At 37.7% G+C, this 27,106-nt stretch overlaps 1 protein-coding gene and 1 long non-coding RNA gene across 2 annotated transcripts; one reads left to right on the forward strand and one right to left on the reverse strand.

Moving 5' to 3' along the window:
* Window positions 1-7,378: 7,378 nt before the first annotated feature.
* Window positions 7,379-10,348, reverse strand: LOC110051446 (substance-K receptor-like). The gene has a single exon (XM_089273100.1). It carries the CDS (start codon window positions 9,942-9,944, stop codon window positions 8,802-8,804), a length of 1,143 nt encoding a protein of 380 aa, XP_089129226.1. The 5' UTR covers window positions 9,945-10,348; the 3' UTR covers window positions 7,379-8,801.
* A 12,495-nt stretch (window positions 10,349-22,843) lies between these two features.
* LOC149103696 (uncharacterized) lies at window positions 22,844-24,232 on the forward strand. The gene is made up of 2 exons (XR_016202176.1): window positions 22,844-23,220; window positions 23,349-24,232. It is a non-coding gene; the product is annotated as an uncharacterized LOC149103696 (long non-coding RNA).
* The last annotated feature ends 2,874 nt before the right edge of the window (window positions 24,233-27,106 follow it).

The raw sequence follows: 27,106 nt of genomic DNA on the forward strand, positions 1-27,106 counted from the left end.
GGAGCAAAACCTCAGAAGTGTAAGCAATATTTTTTTTTTATTAATTTTAAATATGACAACGTGAGATGAAAACCGGCAATGGCGTTTCAAAGTCACTAATCGCGTACGTTCTTTTAAAAAAATGTTTATGTGGATTCCCTGGCAATATCTGATTCAAAATAAAACTGCAAAAGCAATCTTTATTAAAATCCACAGTTTTTATAAAGTAATAGACTCCTGCCAAAGTATGTAGAACCATGCCAAGTATTTTAACCTTGTGACTGCCAACGGCGCATATATACGTCCTGAGTGGTCGTGCTCTTTGTACCGCTTGTGACGTCATCAATTTAAATGTAAGAAGATATTCTTGATAAGCAGACAGTAGAGCTAAAATAGATCTATCCACACACAGGTTGTTTTGGATATCGACGGCATTCTGACGTAGCAAATTGAAAAACAACGTTATCAGTTTTGGTGCAAAAATGGTCGTACAGTGGCCCATTATACCTGTAATTGATCAAGGTCCCATTTCCAGGCTTTGCCCATAATTAACACCCAACTTTTTACGGCAGCCAGAAAGAATATGAAACGCTAAAAGTGACGAGAGTAAAAGGGCCGAAAAAAAGGAAAGGAAAGGGACAGAAAACAATTTTAAACGGCCAATGGCGAAAAAAAAAGTTTGGCTTACCGCGTGCGTCAAATTGAAATATATATGGGTTATTGACCAAGCTTGTTCGGTCAAGATATATGGCTGGATATTGGTCAAGTTCTTTCTTTGTGAATTTATGGACCGAGACGGAGTCGAGGTCCATAAACTAGCAAAAAAAGAACGAGGCCAATATCCAGCCATCTTGACCGAACAAGCTTGGTCAATAAAGGATTTATTATAAGGCTTTCGGGGAAATTTTTCTTGGGGGCACGGCGGGTAGTCCCAAGCGGGCAAGATAGCTCCATCCTGCCCGCTCGGGTAGCCAATCACAGCTCAGGATTTGATTCATCTTGCCCGCTCACGGAGCTAGCCATATAATAATGTACATTTTTGTACCTAATCTTAGTGAAATCTATCTTTTTGGTAAAAAAAAAAAAATAGCTTTCTCAACAAAACTAAGGCCCATTTAGCGTCATGGCAGCCAAAAAACTGATTTAAGGTAATTCCCTTGAAATGTGTTCTACTATGAAACTTTTTGTTTGAAACTTGGCATAATTAACATTCATGATATGAACATTTAAAAAATGCAATAAAAAATGGGGTCACCGTGCTTGTTTACGTGTCAGCAGGCTCTTAAAATGGGGTATTTTTGCTGGTTGCGCGTTAAAAATTCGAATCACCTTCATACAGAATTAAGTCTTGGTTACTTGAAAGACAAAATTTTATCTTGAAAGTAAAGCTTCTTTTATTCACATAAGCAATATTGCTTCATTTAAGCCGTTTTTGATTGCCTGGTTGTGGGAATATTGCACTTTTTCGGACAGTTCCGTGGTTAGCTTGAAGTCCTCGCCTTGGCCAAAATACACCCAGTACGGAACTATTTTCCAAAAAAAAAAAAAGAATCATGTTCTGCTATCAAACTTTTTGTCCTCTTTAAATATGTTCTTTATTAGACTGTTCTTGGCAAATACCCTTGAAACGTAGTTCGGGCAGTCTCATTGTAAACGGCTGCAAGCCGTAAATAACTGTCGCTCCATTCAAATACAACTCAGTATTTCGCATTTTAATCCCGGCGCAAGCTTTGAGCTTCTTGTTTCGTAATTTCCATTGGAAAAGTGCACATTTTCATGAGCCACAATGCGGCCGGATTCCTCTGGACTAGAAACCTTTTAGATCCTTATTTTAAAAATTAAACTAATCAAAGTGGCTGTGAGCCACTCAACTTGGAAAATGGATCGTCTGTGAACAGTGACAATTTTGATGCCACTGACTTGAGGTTTTAATCCGTAGGTTAAGTTAAAGTTAAACCCACTGGCAAAACGCAACGATGAGAGAATACACGAGGAGATGTAACACCGTTGAGAACTCGAAAAAGCTGTGGAAACACTCGCCTGCGGTTCGTGTTCCCACAGCATTTCTCGTTCTCCCAAACTTCCACTCGTGTTTCTATTTAACAAATTGATTCCATGTTGCCGTGCGTCTGTTCAGTAGTAGATCACAGATGACGTCAAAATGTGGTAAAAACAAAAAAGTGGCACACGAGGCGATAGCGGCGAGTGTGTCACTGATGTTCTTACCACATTTTGACGTCTTCTGTGATCTGTTACTGAACAGACGCACCGCAACATGGAATCTATTTGTTTTATATAATAACGAAACAAACTACTACAGATCAAGCCTTTTTTATTAATATTTCAAAATTTGTCAATATTACTCGAAAGCTGGCATTTCCCAACTTTGACGAACACGAAAAAAGCCATGTGAAGTAATCTATTGTCTATGCAAAATGAAGCAATCTCGTTGGTTGCTATGCGTAGCAAAGAATTGTGATTGGACCAGGAAAATCACGCCACTGTCAAACTTGACTCCAGCGTCGCTTGTCGTGGAATGAAAACTTAGAGAACAGATGCATGCTGACGCCATTTTTACTCTTCTGGAAAGTAAAGTTAAGTTTGAAAATTCAGCCCAATGCGTGGGGAAATCAATGGATTGTTTATCATAAAACAAAGAGAGAAACCTCGACAGTGCACTGTTCTGTTGGAAAGCAACTAGAAAGCGGTAGAGCACCCAAGAAGTAGGGGTGAACACTCGACCACGTCTCGTGTATCGTCCTACACTTATTTCGTGCTCTATACCACTTTCTGCGTGCTTTACAACAGAACAGAGCACAGTCAAGGCTTCTTTATCAGTTAAATAATATCTTACTTGCTTGTAATATCCTACTTATTTATAATATCTTTATAATGTCATATTTATAATAACATGGCTTAATATTAACATACAATACTATCTTAGCAAAAAAATATATACCTGTATATACGAAATAGGCATTTAATCTTTACTTTCCATGCAGACATCGCTGGTAAATAGGTACAATGGGTGGCTTTGTCGCACATCTACTTAGGACTCAAATTTATGTTTCTCTATTTAAATTTTATTTATTCCTCAGGTTAGCTAGCCTAAAAGATGGGCGATCAAAGGGGAAGGGGAAGGAGAGACTAGAAGTGCGGAGAGAGAAGGGAACGCCTGCAAGCACGAAATTGTTTGAACGAAAAAGTCATGATTAGTCAGAATCATTTAAGTACTTTATCGATTGCTCTGATTGGTCAGTGACATTTCATTCAAGTACTTTAGCGTCTTCTCGATTACATTCAACAAGGCAGGTAAATCGTTTTAAAACTCCATCCATTGGAAGGAAGCGTTTTCAAGTACGAGTTGACAGTAGAGCAGAGGAAAGCAATCAGAGCTTTGAAGGGAAAGATCTGCGTGCCGTTTTGCAGACCATAGAAAGATGCCCGTGTTGGTTCCGAGAAGAGCCGAGGGTAGGACTATTGCATGTCTTCATGGGGTCAAAATGCCACTAACCAGCATTGCAAACGCCACATTAACGAAATCAAGGGCATGAGTTTTCCAGCCTGTCAAAGCTGGACAGATTGGGGCATAACTCTCCAATCGCTGAAGAAAGAATTTGGAAAACTTAAACAAATTCACGCAAAATTTCGTTACATCATAGTTGATACGAAAGCTCACGATTTACCTCGCAAAATCTATATATCACATTACAATTATTTTCTTTTTTGGGCGACCTCTTTTTGGCCTTTCTATCCTTTGAATCGGGTGTTTATATTCTGCCATTTCCTCGCAACAAGTTGGCGAGAAAAACAAGAAATTGGAAAACCCAACGGGGATCCGCTGAGAAGCGGCGCGATTCTGATTGGATCATTTTGACAGCCAGACATTTCACAGCTTCCTGGGTTTTGCATACTTTATCAAGCGGTCGATCGTGCTTCGCATTTCTAGAATCCCCTCTTTCCCTACCCTTTGAATGCATGTCACGCAGTCGGTAGTACTCTTGTTCTTCTCTTGCATCAGTATATGTGGTAGTTTGTTATAATAGCGGTGGCTTATGTAAATGCTAGACTTTGCAAAAAGGCCACCCTCCTACGCAGACGGAGGGACATGTAACCACAGGCGTTCCAAGGTCACTTCTCGAGAAAAGCGAAAAATAAATTAATTTTTCGGTCACGTACGTATTTATTCACAAAAGCGTCACGCGCGCGTTGCGTGAGTCCTGGGGGAAAGACGGTGTTAGGCTGACGCGGTGTTAGGCTGACGCGGTGTTAGGTTGTGCGAGGAGCAACTGACAATTTGAACGCTTTATAAGGGATTGTATGGGGAACGAGATACGGTCGATTTAATTAGAACACTAAATATTCCGAAATATGAACATTGAATATGAATAAGGAACTCTTAATAAGCGCCTTTCTTCTCCTGATGCATGTGGTGGTCGATGTCACCGGAGAACATGTGCAACTGCTTCCGTAAGCCTCATTGAGGCAATGACAGTGAAGCAGATATTCAAGCAGATGAAAAAGTTTGATGAGACTAAAATAGGTTATTATTTGAAAGACCCTTTCATGAAAATAGAGCTTTCGATTAATTTCAACTTTCAGTGTGAATACTGTAGATAATGGCGGAGGGAAGTGAATAGGCCATTTTTGATATATTCAAATTCTAACATGGCATCGAGGATTGGGGGAATAAAACAAAAGAAATTAATTATCCATCACTTAACCCCGATGCGATTCCTTTTGGTTTACTCCCCCAAGCCTCGGAGCCAAGTTAGAATTTTAATTTATGGAAAATGGTCTATTGCATGGTATTGACATAGGCAGGTTTAGATCGCTTCACAGCAATAAAGCTTCAGTGCCCAATAAGATAGACAAGCCAGCGTCGTGCAGTGATCTCTATGTCCACAACATTTTGTCATTCAAATATTATGGAGAATAATTATTGCCTGATAAACAATGTTTGGTGAATTCACATCAAAGTTATTGACGGAAGGGTGCAATTATCGTGAAGCCAATCAAACTGTTCTCATAAAATCTCCCGGTCTTTTCAATTTAGTACACTGTGCTTTTTTGACTTTCGGCTTTTGTGCGTTTTAATCTCAAAAAGGAAAAAAATTTTTTTTTTCTTCTACATGTATTTTGGGAAGAGGAATTGCGCTGCTCAGTATAAAATGAGCTATTTTAAATGCGTTGCGTTAGAGCTATTTCCATCTTAGTCGTTGGGGGCATGTCCTAAAAGAAGGCGAGAAAGGCGCTACCTTTAGCACTTTACTGTCTTTGCGTATATTGCTTGTGCTAATATTCTCATTCGCATGTGAAAACCAACCTTCGCCAATAGACACAACAACAAAAAAGTACAATAACAAATTGAGCTGCATGTTCTATGGAATTACATCTAATTTTCTATGATTTTTATTAGCCGCTTTGATTTATGCCCTTCCAGATCTTCAGCTAAAAGAAACAAATTTTAGGATTTTGAAAATTATTAACAACAAAACCGTCAGCCATTGTTTCGGTGTTTCACTGAGGCTTCAATTTATACACACATCAGGTAAGGTCTTCATAATTCTTATTCTCAGCAGCAGCCTGATCAGTTAAAGTACTGGCCTTTATTTAAGTTTCTCAGTTTTGCTTTTGCCACCAAACGCTTGAAAAAATATTTATAATAAAAAAATTTGGTCAATAAGTAATGCTAGACAAAAGTGTTGTGATATTTTCGCCGGACCATTACCGTGTATACCTGCTGAACTGATGTTGATGTAAATTTTATGAGGGCATATGGGTCTATAACTAGAAAACGTGCCACTCGTTATAGTTATGGCAGGAAGTTATGTATTTGTATACGTGCGTAGACTTACAAATCGCAGGGAAGTTTTGCTATTTTCGCTGTCGGGAATATATTTAAATCACACTCATGTTTGGCAGTTAAGTTCTGAAAAGAGCTTTTTGATATTATGATAAATAACCAAAATACATTTGGAATAAATTACTTTATATCGCTTTAGCGATAATTGTCTTTTAAACATTAGAGTAAGGCGGTTTAGAATATGATATGTGATTTTGTCAGTGGTAAGTCACTCATGCAAAGAACGAAGCCTTTGCTTAGTTGTAGAATAATATACCTTGACTTGACTTCCTTGACGTTTAGCATTTATTTAAAGAAGAGTAATTATTAACAGAGCAACATCGATTTAAAATGCGCCAAAACCTTTTGAATGAAAACCCAATACAAGGATCGATGCGCAGGGCTGTTTTGAATTAATATAAGTACTTATCTTCTAATTTTTTTTTTTTATTATTTCTTATGAGCTGCTCATTTATAGTGTTATCATCGTGAAAACGTTGACCCATGAAAGAAAATCTCTATACTTAACCGCAGAGTGTGCATGTGCGTTGTAAAATAACTGATCATTTTTTTTTTTTTTTGAAACACCTCCTCGATGGAACTTGCACCAATACTGGCAAACATCGAAATCAATACTTACATAAATAACCACAAGAAACCGTTAACATGAAGATTTTTGCTGCCATCTGACAAACGCAGAATTCAGAGCCAACATCTTTCAGCAGATTGTCATGGGTCAAGTGTGGTATAGCTAAACTGAACTACCTTGTAGTTGACAAATGTTGGTGATTTCACCCTCAGCCGTAAAAGGTGAATCTACATTGAAGTAATATGATAGATAGGCCACTTTGTGATCCCTTTTTCAGTTTCGAAGCGTCGGGGGGTATCTCACCTATTGCAGTTAAAAACATTTTCAATTTTATTTATTTCCTTTTTCACTCCGGGTGCCCACTTTATCTCCCACACGGTATACTAGAATTACCGTTATCTGAAAAAGGAAAAGCTCATTTATATTATATCCGGTTCAGTAGGGACCTGAATTCTAACTAAAACTGGCAGCAAAATGAAAGACATCAAAGAAAAACCGTAATATGCGTTCAGTAAGCATTACGGAACTGTTGACTCTTGGGAGGGACCGTGTAGGTTATTAAAAACTGATTTTTCATGATTAAAACCTTCCTGCTTTTGGCAAGTATTTTATAATACTGATCTATACAATTTCCTCCAAAGTTACGCGAAGACCTAAACCTGGTTTCCAGTTGATACTGTTACCAAAACAACTTAGACTGGTAAAACCTAAACACTGTTTCCTATCTTCATTCTACCGAATTTGTAGAAACATGTACTGAACTTTTAACTTTACTTCAATATTGTTCCAACTGGCGATAAAGTCGGGGATATCGAAAAACACCGAAGGATATCAGAAGGAGAATTTAAATTACCAGTTTAAGTTGGCTTTTATTAACTGCATATCTTTCAGATATAATTCTAGATTTGCATAACAATACTGTAAAACAAAGATGCTAGGGGTGAGCTGCAGAAAATTCGTGATAATTTTTTTTTTTAAGTTGTGTAAACAGTTTTACTTAAAGAAATGAAAGTTTGAGTAATGAATGACGTTTGTACAAAACATCGTATATCCAATTCCCTTATGCTACCACCGAAATTTATATACGTGCAAGTCTGTAGACCGCTAAAGAAACGAATTGAACATACATCTTCAGTGGCTCAGCTGCAACTTAAAACACTCATGCAGCTGTTAGCGCATTTGATCTCAGACTGCTATTATTCAAAAGCAAAAAATGGACCTCAAATCATCTTAGCTTTATTGTTATACCAAGAGACGTTATCCGTAAACAGAGTGCATACATGTATGTAATTGACGCATGTATGATATTGCGATTAATATCTTACTTCACATATGTTTCTCATGGAGTAGTACAAATATTAATAACAATTTAAAAACGATCTCTGGCTAAAAATGTTTACAGACATACGAGCTTTCGACTGTTAGATCTACAGTCTTCAACGGGTAATGATGAATGACGAAATATGAATATAAATGAGTAAAAATAAAGAGAATGGACTATGTAAATTAATCATGAATGTGCGTTTAACACCCTAAGAAAGGAACACATAAGAAATGTCAAAACAGCGGCTAAAGGCTCCAAAATTGCGAACCATGCGTGGTCCCATGAACATTCTATTGACTTTAACAACGCCTCCTTAATTGACAAAGGCAGTTTCCGAATAAGAAAAACATTAGAATCGTGGCATACTATGGTGACTCCAAATGCTGTCAACAATTCCTGCCCATTCCCTGGGCAATACAACATTCTTTTTACACGCATTCTTGATTAATTTACATAGTCCATTCTCTTTATTTTTACTCATTTATATTCATATTTCGTCGTTCATCTTTATCCGTTGAAGACTGTAGATCTAACAGTCGAAAGCTCGTATATCTGTAAAATATTTTTAGCCAGAGATCGTTTTTAAATTTTTATTATGCTCAACCCTGGCTACGGTCCTTCAATATTTTTAAGTACAAATATTGCCGGTTTCCGGTGACATTTCTGATCAACGTCACTAGTGAACATTTTCTTCATTTTTCTTTCATAGCATACAAGTGTGATTTTTTGCAGATCGACATCGTTGTGTTTTTTGTATCCTAAGAATGATATCCATACACATGTATAGATAACTTAAATATTCAATAATAGTTCAAGAATTGTATTTTTAATTCAGAACGTGCTATGTTGCATGAACGTGCCAAAAGAACGATACAGTAGAATATTTCTTGTTTGATACTCATAACAAGAAAACATTGCTCATGTTTCTCTCCTCACGGGTTTCGAGTAGTCTTCCTTCTGGCGATCGGCGATGTAAAATATGTTCCAAAATCATAGTTTTCTAGGACAAAAACTTAAATCATCTGTATATCTTATCCAGTAGTTTTTAGCAATGAAAGCTTCCTTCAAAGCGCCCAAGAAGACTGACTGCTAAACCCACTGGAGGCTGAAGAGTTTTTCAGCCGCACTAATGCGAAATTTTCTGTTGATTTAGCCGCCTTCTTCCTGACACAAGGAAACGCCTTTAAAATTTTTAGGAAACCTTGGCGGTACTTATCATTCAAGATGAAATAAATACATGGATTTATCGACGCGTTGGAGTACAAAATAAAAAACGCAGAAAACGCAAAGTTCTCCATGCCGCAAGGCATCTTCCAATCCCAGACGAAATAAAACAGAATGGCGTAGACGTTGAAGGGCATTACACAGACGATGAAAGCCACGAGTATTGCAATGATGATTCTTACCACTTTCTTGTCTTCTCTTAATCTCTCAGACATCATGTATCGTGAAGGGCCCTGGCCTCTCGTATGTCTACTTCTGTTCAAATTCAGAATAACGGCAGAATATAGAAATGTAACTGCACATGTTGGGATAGCGATCAGACAGACGAATATTACAAGAAAATGCGCTTCCTGAGATTTCTTTTGATCGAATCTGGGAGCCCAGCTTATTGCGCAGTACGTTTTGCTATCAACCGTCACTATCCTAAAAATGTAGAAGTAAATTGCTTGCAGACCCATCGATGTGAGCCATATTGTCGGTACGATGATTTTACAGAGTTTAGCCGGCTTCCTAAACTGTTTACGCAGAGGGAACACAATTCCTCTATACCTGTCGATAGCTATAGCTAAAAGACTCAGAATTGAGACGCCAATTGTGATGTCTTGAAAAAAGTGAGCACTTTTACAGAGAACTGAACCCAACAGCCCGTTAATTAACCATCTGCGAGGTCCAAGCAATATTTCTGTTATCTGCCTCGGTACAGCCAAGACTGTTATTAGAATATCTGAAACTGCCATATTGGCGATGAGATAATTGGTAATGGTTTTCATTCCCTTGCTCCTCGTAATGATAGCAATGAGCAAAGAGTTCCCAAGGACTGAAACCAGCAGGAGGACGCAGTAAAAGAATATTTTAACTTCTTTGCTTACACTGGTGTCGCTTTGGAACGGTTTGCAGCTGTATTCGTCTAAAATGGTCGTGCTGTTCAAAGACGAACCACTCGTTGTAGGTGACTGGTTGGTCAGCTGTGTTGTGGTATCCATGAGTCGTTGAATTAGAACCGAACAGTATTATGAAAATGCAGGCAGGAAGTGACACACAATTCAGTGCAGCTCCAACAGAATAAGCTCTTTGCTGAAAACGGCAATATTATCTCACCAATATTCAGTGCTTTGGTAGGGCCCCAAGTATTCGACAAAATGGTGAGTGAAACTTCAGTGCTTCAAGCTGAACTATATATGACGTCTAACCCTGACTCCTCTTTCCTCTACTGATTATGACTTGCGTCATAACATTGGCAAATTGTCCAGCCTTTTTTTCGTTTTTTGGCTTGATTACTTTTTTGTTATTTAAGTTTGTTCAGTTGTTTCAATCATCGGAGCCAAGAACACAAACACACAAAATAGCTGACAAACCGTGGAACCTAGAGATAAATATTACTCGGAGAATTGCCGAGAATTTTTAATTTTGAATTTAGAAATTTAATTCAGAATTCTTAAATTTAATTCAAATTTAAAAATCTCTTCAGGAAAAACCTCTACAGGTAAACAATAATGGGAAATTGTAGCGTGACATTAATAAGCAATATTTATCCTAAAAGACGAATTAAATTGTGAGCGGAAGCCTGTACAGCGGGCTAATAACGTGTTTCTTTTCATTTGAAAAACGCATCGATTACTCTATTGCTAAGATATCATTCAGTTTGACTTACTATTTTAATATTGTGTAGATTTGACATAAGAAGGACTGCTGATATATCATGAATTGCAACGCACGTGCAATACCGCCTGTTGTTTACTCCATTAGCGACTTAACTGTACTATTTTTTGTATCCTCTGTGCCTCGCTGGCTAGGCTACCGTGTTTTTTGAGGTTAAGATAAAAATGACGAGACAATTGTCGAGGTATTAAAACAGCGACTAGAAAATTATACAATGAGCTACGTAGGTGCGAAAAACGTAGATTAGAGCTTTAAGGTAACCGTCTCAAGAGATTTTTCGTTGGAGAACCAAGTTACAATCGCCAAGAAATGGTTGCTATCAATTTACATCGCAGCTGCAATATTTGTACTTTTCGGGTTTCTCGACACTGCGTGTGGGTCCCTTTTCCGAAACTTGCTGAAGGACTTTTCCGCAAGGAGGATAAAATTAACCTTTTCATTCTCGTTTAACAAGCTGTCGAGAAGAAAGAGAAAAAGTAATTATATATGTCAAGGGGTTAAATTTATTCAGGTCTTAAATAAATAATGATCATTATGATCATTGTTTACACTGGTGTCGCTTTGGAACGGTTTGCAGCTGTATTCGTCTAGAATTGTCATGCTGTTCAAATCCCAAAACGAGTCACTCGTCGTTGGTGACTGGTTGGTCAGCTGTGTTGTGGTATCCATGAGTCGTTGAATTAAAACCGAACAGTACTATGAAAATGCAGCAGGAAGTAACGCCCGATTCAGTGCAGGTCCAATTGAATAAGCTCTTTGCTGAGAACGGAAATAATACCTCACCAATATTCAGTGCTTTGGTAGGGTCCCAAATATTCCACAAAATGGTGAGTGAAACTTCAGTGCTTCAAGCTGAACTATATATGACGTCTAACCCTGACACCTCTTTCCTCTACTGATTATGACTTACGTCGTAAAATTGGCAAATTGTCCAGCCTTTGTTCTTTTGTTTCTAGTTTGTTTTCGTTTTTGTTATTGAAGTTTGTACAGTTTCAATCATCGGAGCCAAGAACACAAACACACAAAATAGCTGACAAACCGTGGAACCTGGAGATAAATATTAAAGAATTGCCGAGAATTTTGAATTTTGAATTTAGAAATTTAATTCAGAGTTCTTAAATTTAATTCAAATTTAAAAATCTCTTCAGGAAAAACCTCTTTAGGTAAATGGGAAATCGTAGCGTGACATTAATAAGCAATATTCATCCTAAAAGGCGAATTAAAATTGTGAACGGAAGAGTTACGGCGGGCTAATAACGTGTTTCTTTTCATTTGGAGAATGCCTTGATTATTTTATCCCTAAGATATAATTCAGTTTTGACTTAATATTGTGTAGATTTGACATAAGAAGGACTGCTGATATATCATGAATTGCAACGCACGTGCAATACAGCCTGCTGTTTACTCCATTAGCAACTTAACTATTGTTATATCCTCTGTGCCTCGCTGGCTAGGTTAGCGTGCTTTTTTGGGTTACGATAAAAATGACGACACAATTGTCCAGGTATTAAAACAGCGACTAGAAAATTGTACAATGAACTACGTAGATGCGAAAAACGTAGATTAGAGCTTTAAAGAAACCATCTCAAGTTACAATCGCCAAGAAATGGTTGCTATCAATTTACATCGCAGCTGCAATATTTGTACTTTTCGGGTTTCCCAACACTGCATGGGTTCCTTTTCCGAAACTTGCTAAAGGACTTTTCCGCAAGGAGAATAAAATTAACATTTTCAACCTCGTTTAACAAGCTGTCGAGAAGAAACAGAAAAAGTAATTATGTATATCGCGGATTAAATATATTCAGGTCTTAAGGTGGCTCCCTAGAGTAATTACGAACACCCTCCCTATATAGAGTGCGAGTTAGAAACGGAAACTTTGTTAATTTCTCTTAAAGTTTTCCCTGCAGAGATTTATCAATATGGGTACTGTTAAAATAAGGCTTATGTTTCGGTTGTTAATTTTTGGATTAAGGCCGTTACCATGGTAACAACTCATCTAATGACAGGCAGATATATTCCTCATTTTGGCTTAAACTCCTTAATATTTATACTTTCCTTCGGTGAAAGTTTTTCATACTTCGCCACATCATGGAAATGATATTCCCTGACATTTTGAATTGGTAAAAAGTCAAGATTGCTTAGACGGTTTTTCCAATATTCCGCAATTTGTCATTATTCTAAACATATTAGATTAGCTCTGACAGATTTTAACAAAAATATTTTTCCCTTACCTGGAGCATCTCCACTCTCTTGACAATCTGACAGTCATTTCACCCACTCGTACTAATCTCCAGGAAAAATAAGACTTGCTAAGCAATGATGCCAGGCGAACTGGTCTGTCACACAGATTTTTTTTTATTCGTTCCAGAAAAAAACGCTAAATGTAAATTTGGTAGTGTCATTAACTATACGGTTAAATTACTTTTCATTTTCTTTTTTCTTTTTATCATTCACTTACTGTTTGTTTGCATCTTGGTTTTTTGAGTGTAACAACAGTGCTTAAATCTTTGAATTTTTAAAAAAATAAATACAATAGTAATTGAAAAAAACCAGAAAAGGAAACAAAAGATGATAATCCATAACAGATTATAAAATCAAAATAGGATTACAGTGCTACTATTGACAAATGCTAATGATTAAACTGAGCAAGATTCCTACAAGAGATCTACCGCGTGTGATTTAATCAGCATATTTCAAAGGCAAACTGTGTTTTAATAGAGAAAATAAAACCATACGTCGGAAGAACGAAGATTAACAGGACAAATTCATTTTTCCTATAACAAGCTGCACTGTACCACAAATTAACAGCTCTTTCCCGTCTTTTTTGATGAGACATTTTTTGGGTCAATAATTCGATTTCCAATAAGCCCTTGTCCAAATTTTGATCACGAAAGAAAACCTGCTTTAATATTTGACTTAACACACGTCACAAAGACTTAGGAGATTTTGAGAAATGCTACACGATGGAATAAGATTATATAGATTGCATAATTTTATTCGAAACAACTTTTGAATTGTGTTAAAACACCACCCAAATTTGACCCAAATATTGTTAAATAAACATGAAGTCCTTTTCTTTCTAGACTACGAGTAGTCCCTCTTTCACTTAGTCCGTCGTGCGTGACGCGAAAGAAAACCGCGAGACAAAAATGGCCGCGCGAAATCCTGGAGGCGAGAAGCCCCCAGGATTTCGCGCGGTCATTTTTTTTCTCGCGGTTTTCTTTCGCCTCACGCACGACGGACTAAGCGAAAGAGGGACTACTCGTAGTCTATTTTCTTTCCAAATGGTATGAATTAGTCCATCACCGAAACATGTTGTGCTATCGTCTTACAGTGTTTCTTATGGAACTAGATGCTTTGCTGCGTGTACCCAGGCAGTCGTTATACTGGGAAGCAGTAGCTATATTGCAATTGAGCTAAATGTTCCGCATTTGAAGTTGTACGAAATTCAATCCAATCAATGTGCTTAAGCTCTTCTGCTTTTGATTGCATCTCTTGGAATCGATTACTAGCTTATTACTCGTTTGCAGGTCTTTAGGGCGTGAAAAGAGTCAAGGTCTTTATATCAGCCTATAAACGTTTCAGTCTATTTTCCTCAGCCTTTGTCGTTGTTATTTGCGTTTCTCAAGCAAGCGAGACATTTTGAATTTCCGAGTTATGGCGGTGCGTGACATAGACCTACGAACGCGTTTGTCCAAAAACATATACTTATGTCGTGATTTTTAGCCCAATCAGCAGTTAAAGTACTAGGAAAAGTACTTATGTAAATGCTTGTTTGTTCAGTACAGATAATCAGTCGCCTAGATAGCCAAAGTAAGCTCCAGATATTTACACTATTTTCCGGCCGCAATGTTGGCGTACCGCGGAGGTACTGGTCTCTGTAAATTTGTGCAAAATATTTCGACGAATATCTGAGCTTGGGAAAACGCACAGACTTAAAAATTAGCGAAGTGTCACCTTTATTAATCTCCTATAATATCACAATTTCTTGATTTAATCCACTAAATGGTTGTCGAATAAATTTTCTATTACGTCAGGATTGCATGACAGTGCAAGCCAAGAATTGTTTTGCTGGGGTCAACATGCGTATACATTAGTTTCTTTCAGCTTAAATGTACAATAATTCGCTACATGGGTTTCACTCTTGTAAAGACACATAACTCTGTTACAAGAAAAATAACGAGAAAATATCGTTTAGTTCGAGATTTTATCTTTATTATACTTAAAGAAGTTTCTTAGAGCGTTATACTTAGGTGTACTCGAACAGATACATTCGTAAACAAATTTTCTAACCTTTCTGCTCTTGTTACTCAGACGTTCTTGAGTTCGTGTTGGGATTCTACTTGGTTCACGATCATACGATGACGCTTCTGAAGATGCTTTTTATCAAGTTGAAGAGTTGATAGCCCCGGTTGATGGCTCCTTTGGTATAACACGATTCTTGATAAATTCACTCAAAATGTTCGCTCGTAAATTGATCTCTCGTAAGGCTTGCAGACCGACCCGTTCCGAAAACGCTTAATGTCCTTTAGTGTTGGTCTACCTCGAACGGTGTGTTCGTTCGTATATGATTTCATCGCCCTAGAAATCATGGAGTTCGTGCTAACTTTTCAAGACGACAACTTCTGTAAATTCCATGTGCTCTACGCATCATTCTCGTCCCCAGTGCTACTCGTCTTAAAATGTCGTTGACGAGTAGCTCTGGATGCACCAAAAAATTCGTTTTTTTGTTATTGGCTGACAAAAAATGAACGCAGAATGAATGCAAAATGAATACGCAGCAGAAATGAAAATTACAAAGCTCTACGCATTCCATTTTACTTCCGGCCCGAATGGCGGCACCTTCGCTCAGTTGACACAGGCAAAAACGCAGAACAAATGGTGACCTTTCCCGATCGATCCGAAGGAATCGTTAAAGTTTCCACGTAACCAAAGAAGTACGTCGCCTGCAACGATGTCATTCTCGATCGTAATCATCGTCCTTTGTTGTGGCAGCCGAGAAGGTGGGAAGAAACGTTTAAAACTCTGAGAATCAACCAGCTGATACAACAATTACTTTGTCGCGACCATACCCCAAGAAATCATAAAATTCAGTTCGAATCGGCAGTGGGTTTCAAGAAACGTTTGTCTTCCGTTATGAAAAGCTCAAGAGGAAACTTAGAGCCAGGTGAAAAGACGAAGAAATATTACTCTTGCTAAGCAAATGTGGCACTGGAAATCCGAAGGTGAGTGTGTTTTTCTCTCTCTGAAAGATCAAGCAGATCAGATTCTAGCAGTCCAAAATGTATTGATATTAAATTGGCAAAATGAGTCAAAGGTCCGTGTTATAATACTCTGCTTCATACCTGGATGATGTAGCAAATGGTCTGAACATGAAATTTGGTTTGTTTCTTCCACATATTGTTGTGTATGTATCTGTTGCTATCTGTTAAGAAGCTTCTGCTGTTGTAGGTATGTATAAATAAATATCTGTTTTTTAGCTCCCCTCTCTTCATTATTGAGACCTCCCCTATAGTCACCCCCAAAAGACAGGAACAAGCATTTTGTGGTCAGGCAAGAGTTTAGTTTGCCTTAGAGCCTCCACCCAATTTTTTTGTTTTTTTTTTTAATAATTTACTTGTGGCAAAACTACGTACATTGGAAAACATATAAAAACTCACGATTAAAAATTACAAATAAAAATGTTCGTTGGCCTTTTGCCTAAATAAAAGCCTAGAGTTCAGAGTTCTTATGTCCGCCGGTAAACTGTTAAAAATTGAAGCCCCTAAAAACGAAAAACTCCGACGGCCAAACTCCAAGTTCATTATCGGCAGTTCGATAGATAACCATAGCTGAAAATTGAGGCCCTTTCCTCTCTCCCCACTTTAGTTAGGAAGCAACTGCAACCAGCAAAACTTTATTCCGTCACAAGAATATTAATCAGTAAATAACAATTTAATTTATCATCTATGCAAATAACTGTGAACAAATATAAGAGACAATTATTTATACATGTATAACTGATAATGAATCATCAGACTAGTGAGTTTCCAAATGTAATGTGGGAATTATCTCTACCAAAAACGAATCAAACATTGTAGGTGTACAGAGTTACATTAATATCCCCATAAGAAAAATATCATAATCTTTTTGTTAGCCTTTGAAAAGTTATTTATTTCCTGCCATTATTTACTATTCTTTGTTAATTTTCAGACCATAATAGTGCTACATAAATTCCTTGAAGGATGACCATATATGGATAATTCAAATAGGAATGTTGCTCTTGCAGTTCAATAAATGATACTGAAAAAAAAGGAGATGGATATAGAATCATCGTTAATAGTAAAGCTATGTGGTTGATATTCTGATCAACCACAAGACGTAGACAGTATGCATTCAAGATTTGTTGTTGTACATGGTTGTATAGCAGGCTGAAGAGCCTTATTACCATGAAGTAACACGAATTGTAGAAGAGCAATGACATTGCATTATTTCCCATTCATTTTGTTCATGCAGTTTCCTAACAAAAAAAAATCTTCCATAATGTACATTGAGGCACACCAATATGAATCACTCTCCTTACATCAGGAACCTCTCCATGTATACCAATGCCAAATACTAATGTTATAGTTACATCAGTTTAGCTGTATTATATTTTTGGTAACATCATGTACTCATATGGGGATACTGAAATAAATTGTTGTTGTTGTTGTTGAAAGCACCCAAAAGATTAAGCTTCATATAAGCTGGTTGAAAGGTATAAAATGAACAAAAACAATTATATCAATAAAAGTAGTGGGGGGTGGAGGACAAAATGGTGGGAATAGCCCTATATCTAGTTTTGTAGTGTCTGCAGGCTTTTGTCAAGCCTGAATGTACAAAAATCATCATTAGATGTTCCAAATAAGCCAATTAAAATTGCTGCAGAGCCATTATGGAAGCCCCCAGTACACATATATAACCACTCGATAACAACTGGCATAAGACTTTTTTTTTCTCTGCGTTTTTCTTAACATGGTAGTAACCACTTCAAAAGCCAATTACTACCCTATACCTTGGTTACCACACACATATTTTTTATTCGTTCCATAGCCATATGCAAAATAGATTTCTCCTCTCATATTTATTTAATTATAATACTGATGTAAATTAATTCTGCAAATAATGCACAATAAAAGTTGATTGATTGATTTAATTTGACAGTTTAATGATCTGTTGATCGTGTAAGACCCTTTTTTGTAAAAAAAAAAAATAGAACAGAATAGGGTTACTTGAAAAAATGAGGACACGAAAGATCATATGAAATTGAGCACCGTTATTACATTCCTTGCAAGGAAACATGAGTAAAACTCCAATACAACAAAACTTTCCTGAGTTCAACAGATTTTTATTCTGCTACAGCTTACAAACCTATGTAAATAACCAGGAAGTAAATAGTTCTTACCATTAACAAATTTTCCCTTCATCTATCAACACGGCTTATATTTAAATCCTCTGGTCAGTGATGCAATTTCCACGGCTGATTTCCACAAACGCTTCCGTGTGTCCATAAACAAATTTTACCGTGTCATCAATAGACGTAATACATGTCGTATCCTGGTTACCTTTACTATCCATGTGATTACTTTGCTTGAAAGCTTTAACAACTACACGCCGCTCTATAAACTTCTCCTTTTCATCGAATATGAAGAGAAGAAACAACAAGAACACAGCTATCGATCCCTGAATTTTTCTATAGACGGTCCACCACAAAATGCACCGCGAAACCCGTTGGTAAAACATTACACAAGCTGGCAATCGTGTTTGAAGCGACGACGGCATTTAAGGCCGCTTTCTACTTTCTTTTTAACTCTAAATCACCTAACTTCAGCGAAGTGAAAACTCATGTCAACGTTTCGATCTGTTTACATCTGAAGAATACACTCTATTCCTCTCTCCCCTCCCTCAGGATTAGTTTCTGAGCATGAGCAGATATGCTGCCCAAATTTACGCATCCGTTACCGGATGTCCGTGATTTACGGACATCCGGTAATGGCTGCTACCAGAGCCCTCCGTTTCTCCGACCACGTGACCCAAAGAAACGGAGGCTCTGAGGACGAAAATGTCTACGCATGTACAGCTGACGCATGCGTTTTAGAGACCAGACGGCGATTTGTGACTGAACGAGGAAAAAAAAAAAACGGAGCCGAAATTTGAACCCAGGCCTCACTGCCTGGGTAATAAGCACACTTTCTAGATAATTGCACCTGCCGGCTCTTGTGATCATGTCATTCGAATTATCGGCAATCGATTCGCTACTGGCGAAATTACTTAACGTGGCTATCCGGACTTCACCATCTATGGTGCTGACCGATCTCCTTGTTTAGATCTGGGAATACGAAGTCATTCCTATGGACTGGGGCAGGAGCCTGATATTCAAACTTCCGAAGAAGGGTGACCTCAGCAAATTTAACAACTGGCGAAGCATTTCACTTTTGTCCATTCCTAGCAAGGTCTTCTGCAGATTCCTCCTCAAAATCGATCGGCAGGGACAGCAGCATTTCTGAAAGATCGAGGCTACATAAATCAGAATTTTGCTCTTCAGTACATCATTTGCATATTGAGCAGTGCATCGATTGTAATCTCTCCTTGTTTATCAACTAACTTCATCGACTTCAAAGAGGAATTTGACAGTGGTTACCGTCAGAACCTATGGAAGATCCGTACGATTAGTTTAAGACGGTTTCCGCTCAAAGTCCAAGCAATAAGTGCAAATATTATTTACTAAAAATATACTTATAGCACGGTAACTTTTGGAATACTATTTGAAACAACTCATGCACTTCAGCTCATTTATCTAAGTGACCCCGCGATTAAATTCTCAAGCATTCTCGAGAAAGTTAACGTCAAACCTCATAAGAACGCCTAGAGCGTGTGTTACTGTGTTTTTAAGCAACGCGAAACGTCTTTTTTAATTGAAATATGAATAACTTCAAGTTCATTGTTCTCTCGCGGGGTCACCTTGAGAGCTAAAGTCTCGATAAGTTCCTCTTAACTGTATTCAAAATATTACCATGCCGTTAGGTTTTTTTGGTAACTTCATTTTTGCCATTATTACCGAATGTTCTGCGGAAATCATCTTAAATTTCCTTTCAAGAGCAGTCCTTGCAGACTGCTTAAACTCGACGAATTCACCATTGTCGCACGGCTGTGGTTCAAGTTTACCCAGTTGCTTTTCATCGTCCAGACAGCTGGATCTTTTAGCTATAAATCGATCTTCAGTGGCATACGCCAAAGACGAGTTCCCTAAACTAGATGGCACTAGTTACAGAACCTATCTATTTCCCTTCGTCTGTTTTATAGATAGGCAATATTCCTTTTAATAAGATTTAGATAATCAATCTTGGCAACCGGCGCATGCAAGATATGATTCTCTCTGCTTTTAAATGCCTTCACTTTTGTAAATACCGTCAATCTCCTGAATACTTAAAGATTAGTTTAGTCTGCGATCAAGCACTTATTCCTTAAGAGGAACTGATATCTTACCCTACCTAAAATATGTACAACAACTTAATTATGGCCTTAATTCTTTTAGTTACTAGGCGGCCAATTGCAAATCCTGGAATGCACTTCCAAATCAATATCCTCCTGTTCCAATTTTAACCTTCCGCAAATTAATTATGTCCTGTGATATTGCATAAATTTAACTGCTTTGTTCCAATTTTTCTTTCATTATTTCAAATTCCTAATGTGGAAGGTCGAAGAAGAAAAGGTCGAGGAAATTAACAGCAATGCTACCCTATAAATTTCAGGGTAAATAAAGTTTATGATGAAGATGATGATAATGATAATGACGACGACGACGGCTTTGTTTGTTTGTTAGCTAGACATAATTCTTCTATCTTCTCAAATGTAAATGACATTCCTCGAGATCCATACAGCGAACACCACACCACAAATTTTGCCACCTTTTCATATCATCACTTCTTTTAGATCAAAATGAAAGGTTCACATCATCAGTCGACTTATAATTCGTGGAGATTCCAGTAAAGCAATTGTTGCATTCGTCCTTGCTGGATACGATCTGATTATCACAAACGGGGTGCTACGCGGCTCGCGTGTTATTTACCGCTTTGTATTCAACGCGGGCTCATGAGGATGATAAGTAAATTTCACTCCTGGATACTAGGAGTAGTGGCAGAAAGATAAGAAGCACAGAAGGGACACGTTTAGCCATTAGCATGAAACAATATTGGTAGAAAATTTCTGTCCTCTGTGGTTGGTGATTGTCAAATCAGTTTGAAATAGTGTCAGAGACACCTTTCAGCTGCAATACAGATGGCTGAGAGCTGTAGTGAGCTATACTTTGCTCGCTGCTGTGCCCTGAAACGGACTGGAACATTCGCATCTGAAAGCAAGGTTATGTCTTTATCTTAACTGATATTAAGAAGCGGTTTTGATGTGTCATTCCTCACATCAATCAGTGTGTCAACAATTATTTCGAGACTGAGAAAAGTTGAACTTTTTCAATAAATTAATCTCATAAACATTTTGTTTATTGGGTTTGTTAAATTCGAGATAAAGCAATGGTTCTCGGCTCACCAAGACCAATCTTGTGTTTGGTTTAGTCTCGCTCGACTGCCGACTGAGACTGCTCGAGTACTTTTTCTGAGCCTTTCTCAAAAAAGAAATGGCTTTATCTTTCTTCTTCCTGCTAGACTATGCTTCTCGTACCTGTTCAATGCCTCGACAAGACTTTTTTGTACCTTATCTTTTGCCCAATCATGTAAAACATTATTAAATTCTCAAAACTTTCCGCCATTTTAAAACACAGAGGGAAAACCCACTGCGTGAAAGCCAAAACATTCTAGAGTATTCTAGACTCGAATATGTGACTGTGACGCAATAGAACCCTAGAGTATCCAAGCCGCCCACAACACGTGATGTACACCTGGAATATTCGTGTCGAATAAGGTGGAATACGCTCCGTTCATAATCGTTCGTGGATTTTCGTTAAAGTATACCACACATCTGTCGTACTCCTAGAGTATGATGGCGAACCCTTTGTAAAAGGGATTTTACAAAAGAGGGTAGTAGTTCGGGTGCACAGTATTCTCCTGGAAATTTAGACTATGAATTCAAAGTATGTGCGATCTGCGCGTGTATACGTTTATCCTCGAATACGTGATCTTGACGCCAAAGCTATAGAATTCTAGAGTATTTATGGCGTGTACAACCGTGACGTAGACCTGGAAAATTCTTATCGAATATGGGCATACGGCAGGAGCACGACCGTGTATTCGTTCCTTGACCAGAACAATTGTACTTTTTTGGTTCATGTTGTCGGTGCAGCGCATGTGTTTTGCTTGAGTCAAGAAATTTACACACTTTGTTGTAGCTTCGAATTCCCCTCATTCGGTTTTGACCGACGTTTTCGGGATAATCACTACAAAGCGATTTCTCTTTGTGTGACCCGTCTCGTCTGACGTGGTGCTGCACAGTGCTGCACAGCACGAAACCGCAAATTGGACACTACGAGATACGTAAAGTTCCGCAAAGTTAAACTGACTAGAGGCACGTAAAGCTGCGCACAGTTTGGTTAGTAAGAGGAATCAAGCTCGTTTCGGAGAAGTTGTGGTGTATTCAGCGGAGAAAGTGCCGAGACCTTCAGACAAATATCTTTTCCCTGTGGGATGAGTTTAACTACGGAGCCCGCAGGGCAAGGAAACTCCTAAATAACGGCCCAATAGCTTCCTCAGTCGACTCCCTGCCATCATATCAACATTGCATTACGTTTGAACAAGAAATCACAAAACGTATTACGAAGACGAAAACACTTTAATCAGATTTTTTACTCGAGGTTACTTTTGAAACGAAATTGACTTTAAATGTGTTTCGAAACGACTTGTAACGAAATGAGAGAAACGACATACATCAGCATTCTGAGTGCCCGACCTTCAACAAGCACGGATCAGCGGTTTTCCACATTACATACCAGGTTCTCTCGGTTCTCGCGCTATTTTTTGGCGTCCTTTTTAAAAGGTGTGAAATGTTGAAGCTTGCATCGATCTCTTGGTCCTTTTTCACTGTTTAAAAACTCTACTTTGGCGGACAAAATTCAGTTTACCTTCACTTCTTCTCTGTGCACGATTTCAAGTAGTTTTTGGTGGCACACCGCTGGTGAAAACATCAATACATACGGAGGTACGAGTCAACAACAACAGGTAAAACGTAAGCCATTGTTGTCTTCTCGGGTTGTCTTGTACGTACGAGTAAGTGAAGCTTAAGTATCCAAGGTAAAGTTCAGTTGTAAAGTTTGCTTGAGATGTATGGAATTGCCTCTGGTTGTAAATGTTTCTTTATCAAGCAGAAGCTATACATTGGAAGTTAATGTAAAACATAAACAAACGAAAACCACACAACAACAAATTCAGGGCCATCTCAAGAAGGTAGATGTTTCCAGGTTTCCGGTAGTTTCAAACGAAGCAACAAAAGAGCTCAACTCTGTTGCTGAGAATAAACATAGTCAAAATACGCCCTGCGCCACAAAACAGTGAATGAATGAACGTCTTACGAAGCTGGTGCTAGTCCCGCCATCTTGGAAATATCTTGAAACAAATGGCGCCGCAAGAACTTGACAAGGTTGTTTTGTTTTGCTGTCTGTTTTTTTTTTTTTTTTGTTTTCGTTTTTTTTGCTTCCTCTTCTTTTTCTTTTTCTTTTTCTTTATGTGTAATAGTAGGCCGAAGCTTAATAAATAAATAAATAAAAGGTCCTGAGTATTGAGTCCTTCGCCGAGGTCACAAAAAGAAACGGAGATGATAACGAGCTGGACTCCCTTAAAATCATGCCATTAAGGGTATGAAAGAAAAAAGAAACGTACCATCCACTGGGCATCGTGCACTCGAGTTTCACAACTCAAAAGAAATAAATCGCAGAATTACGCAGGATGCACCTTCAAATTCCTTCTCCAAAGACAATGAAAAGTCTCAGCCTCAACCACACAAGAAAGAAAGACCTTCCATCATTGATTCAGGCGACGAGAATTGAACTTTTATACCCGAAGTAGACTATTTTCGTTCTCACTTCAAAACCGCTTGTTTCTTTGTCATGCTCGGATGAGTTTTCGTCACATGACATCGTTTTGCATACTAAATGAGACGTAAAGGCGTTTCCGGTTCCGCCTTTTTTTTTTTTTTTTTTTTTTAACAAACCGGCTACTGGAACAATACACCAAAAAGCTAAAAATTTAGGCAATAAAATTGTGTGATTTCAAAATGGATCTAATAAAATGGCAATTGAACTTCGTGTCGTGCAATTATGGTCTGAAATCATACTTGTGATTTCAAATCGAACGAGCGCGCAGCGCTCGTTCGATTTTGAAATCACGCGTATAATTTCAGACCAAATTGCACTCCACTCAGTTCAATTACCATTATAAATCAAAATACTGTGTAAAATTTACTGATTGATTTATTATGATATTTTCCTTGGTACTGCAAGCTTGATTTGAGGTTTCCCAGTGTGGATTTACACATAAACTTAACTAACCTTTTGTGCATATTGTATTTTAATCATAGGATGAAGTAAAATTGGTAATGCCTTACATGTATGTATAATCCCTGGCATCTTTACTTGAAGAAAAAAAAAGGAAAACCTGTGAGGAAGAACCCTGGCTTACAAGATACATGTATGTATTTATGACTATTTAGGGGGCCATGGAGACTTTTTAAGATTTCTTTTTGTAAGAGATTTTGGAAAACTATATTGGCAAGCAAATTTTGGCATTTCATTAGTCAGTTTCTATATATTTTATATATAAACAAGGTGATTTGCAGATCTGTTTTCAGAGTGCTCAGTACTAAACTAGAGCGTGATTATAACAGATGACGAACTGAGCAACTGTAGATTTGACTTGACATTTTATTACTATTTAGTTTTGTAGTACACAACTTGTGTGCAGCACTCATCAGATAAAATTGCCAAATGCGAATTTACATCATTACACTGGTTTAAAATACACATACAACTGTTGGAAATATGATAGCTACAATAAGTGAATGCTTTTACAAAGAAAAAAAAAGGAAAGTTGGAAATTATAGATAAACGCTGTTACTATTGTGTAACAACAGAAGCTTTAAAAGTTAAAATTTAGCATTTTTCAGGAAGAATTTGTTTGCGTGTCTGCATGACGTTATTAGTTCATTCCATTTATTCAGAGAGGCTAACTCAGGCTTACTAAGGTACTTCTCCCAGAGGCATAGGTTACATCAATTTGAAGTGGGGTTATATGGGGCAGCTTGCTTTAAAATCTTTCAAGTGACTTTGAACTTTGATTTATTGTCAGTCACTTGGAAGCTGCCCCATATAACCCCGCTTCAAATCAATGTAACCTACGCCTCTAGGAGAAGTACTTTATTATTTGTAAACCTGAGTTAGCCTCTCTGAACAAACAGAATGAACTGATTACATAACTTCATGTAGACATGCAAACAAATTCCTCTTGAAAAATGTTAAATTTTAAATTTTAAATCTTCTCTTTTACTTTAATAATAACAGAGTTTATTCGGAATTTCCAACTTTCCTTTTTTTAGTAAAAGCATTCGCTTATTGTAGTTATCACATTTCCAATGGTCGCTTGTGTATTTCAAATCAGTGTAATGATGTAAATTCCCATTTGGCAATTTTATTTGATGAGTACTGCACACAAGTTGTGCAGTACAAAACTAAGTAGTAATAAAATGTCAAGTCAAATCTACATTTGATCAGTTCGTCATCTGTTATTTTATATATACATTATATAAAGGTACATGTAAACCCTGTTTCACTGATGGCTACTACAAATTTCAAGACAATTTGCTATGGTAATGTCAAACTACAGTGGAACCTTGATATAATGAAGTGCCAAGGAATTGGCAAAGTATGTTCACTACAACAGGGTTTCGTTGTATCAAGGTTCTTTTCCGTATAATCTACTATTACTGAGGCCATGAAAATCATTTGTTATACTGAGGACCTCGTTACATAGAGGGTCATTAAATCGAGGTTCCACTGTACTAACCATATTCCTTCCAGAGGTAAATATTGAAAATTGCGTTTTATTACTCATTTAGGTTATTAGCCAACTGTAAGGAGGAATTTGTTTGCATGTCTACATGAAGTTGTCTTATCAGTTCATTCTGTTTGTTCAGAGTGGCTATTAGCCGCTCATTTCATGTTAAGAGCTGAAAATTCAGAACAATATTGAATTTGATTCTCAAATTTTGATTGGATTAATTAATGCGTAAAGGTTTGCACCATATCTAGCAAAAAATGAAAGGCTTGTAGAGCTTGCCTGCCTCTGTCAGTGCAAAATGAAACATTAACTGTAACCTTGAACATTGTTGCTTGAATCGTTTTTAATATTTTTAAGCCCACAAACTCTTTCCCTCACATCCTTTCATACTTTGTTTACACTGTAAACTTGATTAATGTGCAACACAACTCCCTCTTCTCTCAAAGTCACCTTAAGTATGTTTTTGCATGCATTAGAAACCAGTTGCTTACAGTGTAGCTTTCCAAATGTGATAAAACCTTTTGGTCATCGATCCCGTCAACACTTAGTGTTGATCTCAGGTCTTGGTTTGAATTTTCAGCTCTTTGTCTTCGGGTTACCCTATATCTTTCAGATTGTCTTGCACCCACGCCATTTAGCATGTCTAATTGAGGTTACCGTATACCTTCAGGGGTGTCTCGCGTCCAAGCGATGTAGCGCGTCCGGTTTAAGCTGTAGATAGCTAAACCCCTATATCAAATTAAAGCTTATAGAGCTGGCTAACAAACCATACCAACAATTTTGAAATAAAATGAATTGCCGATTTTGTCACGGCCACTAAATGCAAGCGTCCTAATCACCTTTTGGAAGCTACAAGCTCAAAGCGAATTTTGTTTTTCGCCAATTTATTTTTTCCTCGGTTACAGGACAAAAAGCGCTAAAAAAGCGTGTCTGCGTTTTTCCATATTCAATTGCAATAAAAAGTTACAGCACATTTTCGAAATGGGATTTAAAAAATGTGAAGTGATCGTACAAAAATCGCTCTCGGAGAAAAAATATTTCGAAATAAACAATTCGCAGGCATGGTTTTGTTTTTTATATGTTTATCTAGCTACTGTCCAAATTTGAGGGCAAACAAACAAATTCCCTTTGAGTTGTAACTCTTTAAAGTGTCTGTTTCAAACGAAAAAATTTATTCGAGAAAACAGCGCTAAGAAAAATCTCTTGCTGCGCAAACAAACTCCGCCCACAAACGCCTTTAACTGGGTTCTCAGATCACTGAGCCAATGCGCGCTTGGAAAATTTACTACCATTAACTGGCGGTGAAATTTACGCGTGAATCTCCAAAAAAACCTTGTGTTTCGCAATGCGCTCAAGGCGGAGAGATAACTTTTCTGCAGCTGGGTTTTTCTTGAAGCTAGTTTGGCAAAATGGGGAAGACGAAAAAGGATACGAACACTAGAGTAGCTGGGCGACGAAAACAAACAAAAGAAAGC

Source organism: Orbicella faveolata, unplaced genomic scaffold, assembly GCF_042242905.1.
Source record: "Orbicella faveolata isolate gen_17 unplaced genomic scaffold, um_ofav_v1 contig_35, whole genome shotgun sequence".
Lineage (NCBI taxonomy): Eukaryota > Metazoa > Cnidaria > Anthozoa > Scleractinia > Merulinidae > Orbicella > Orbicella faveolata.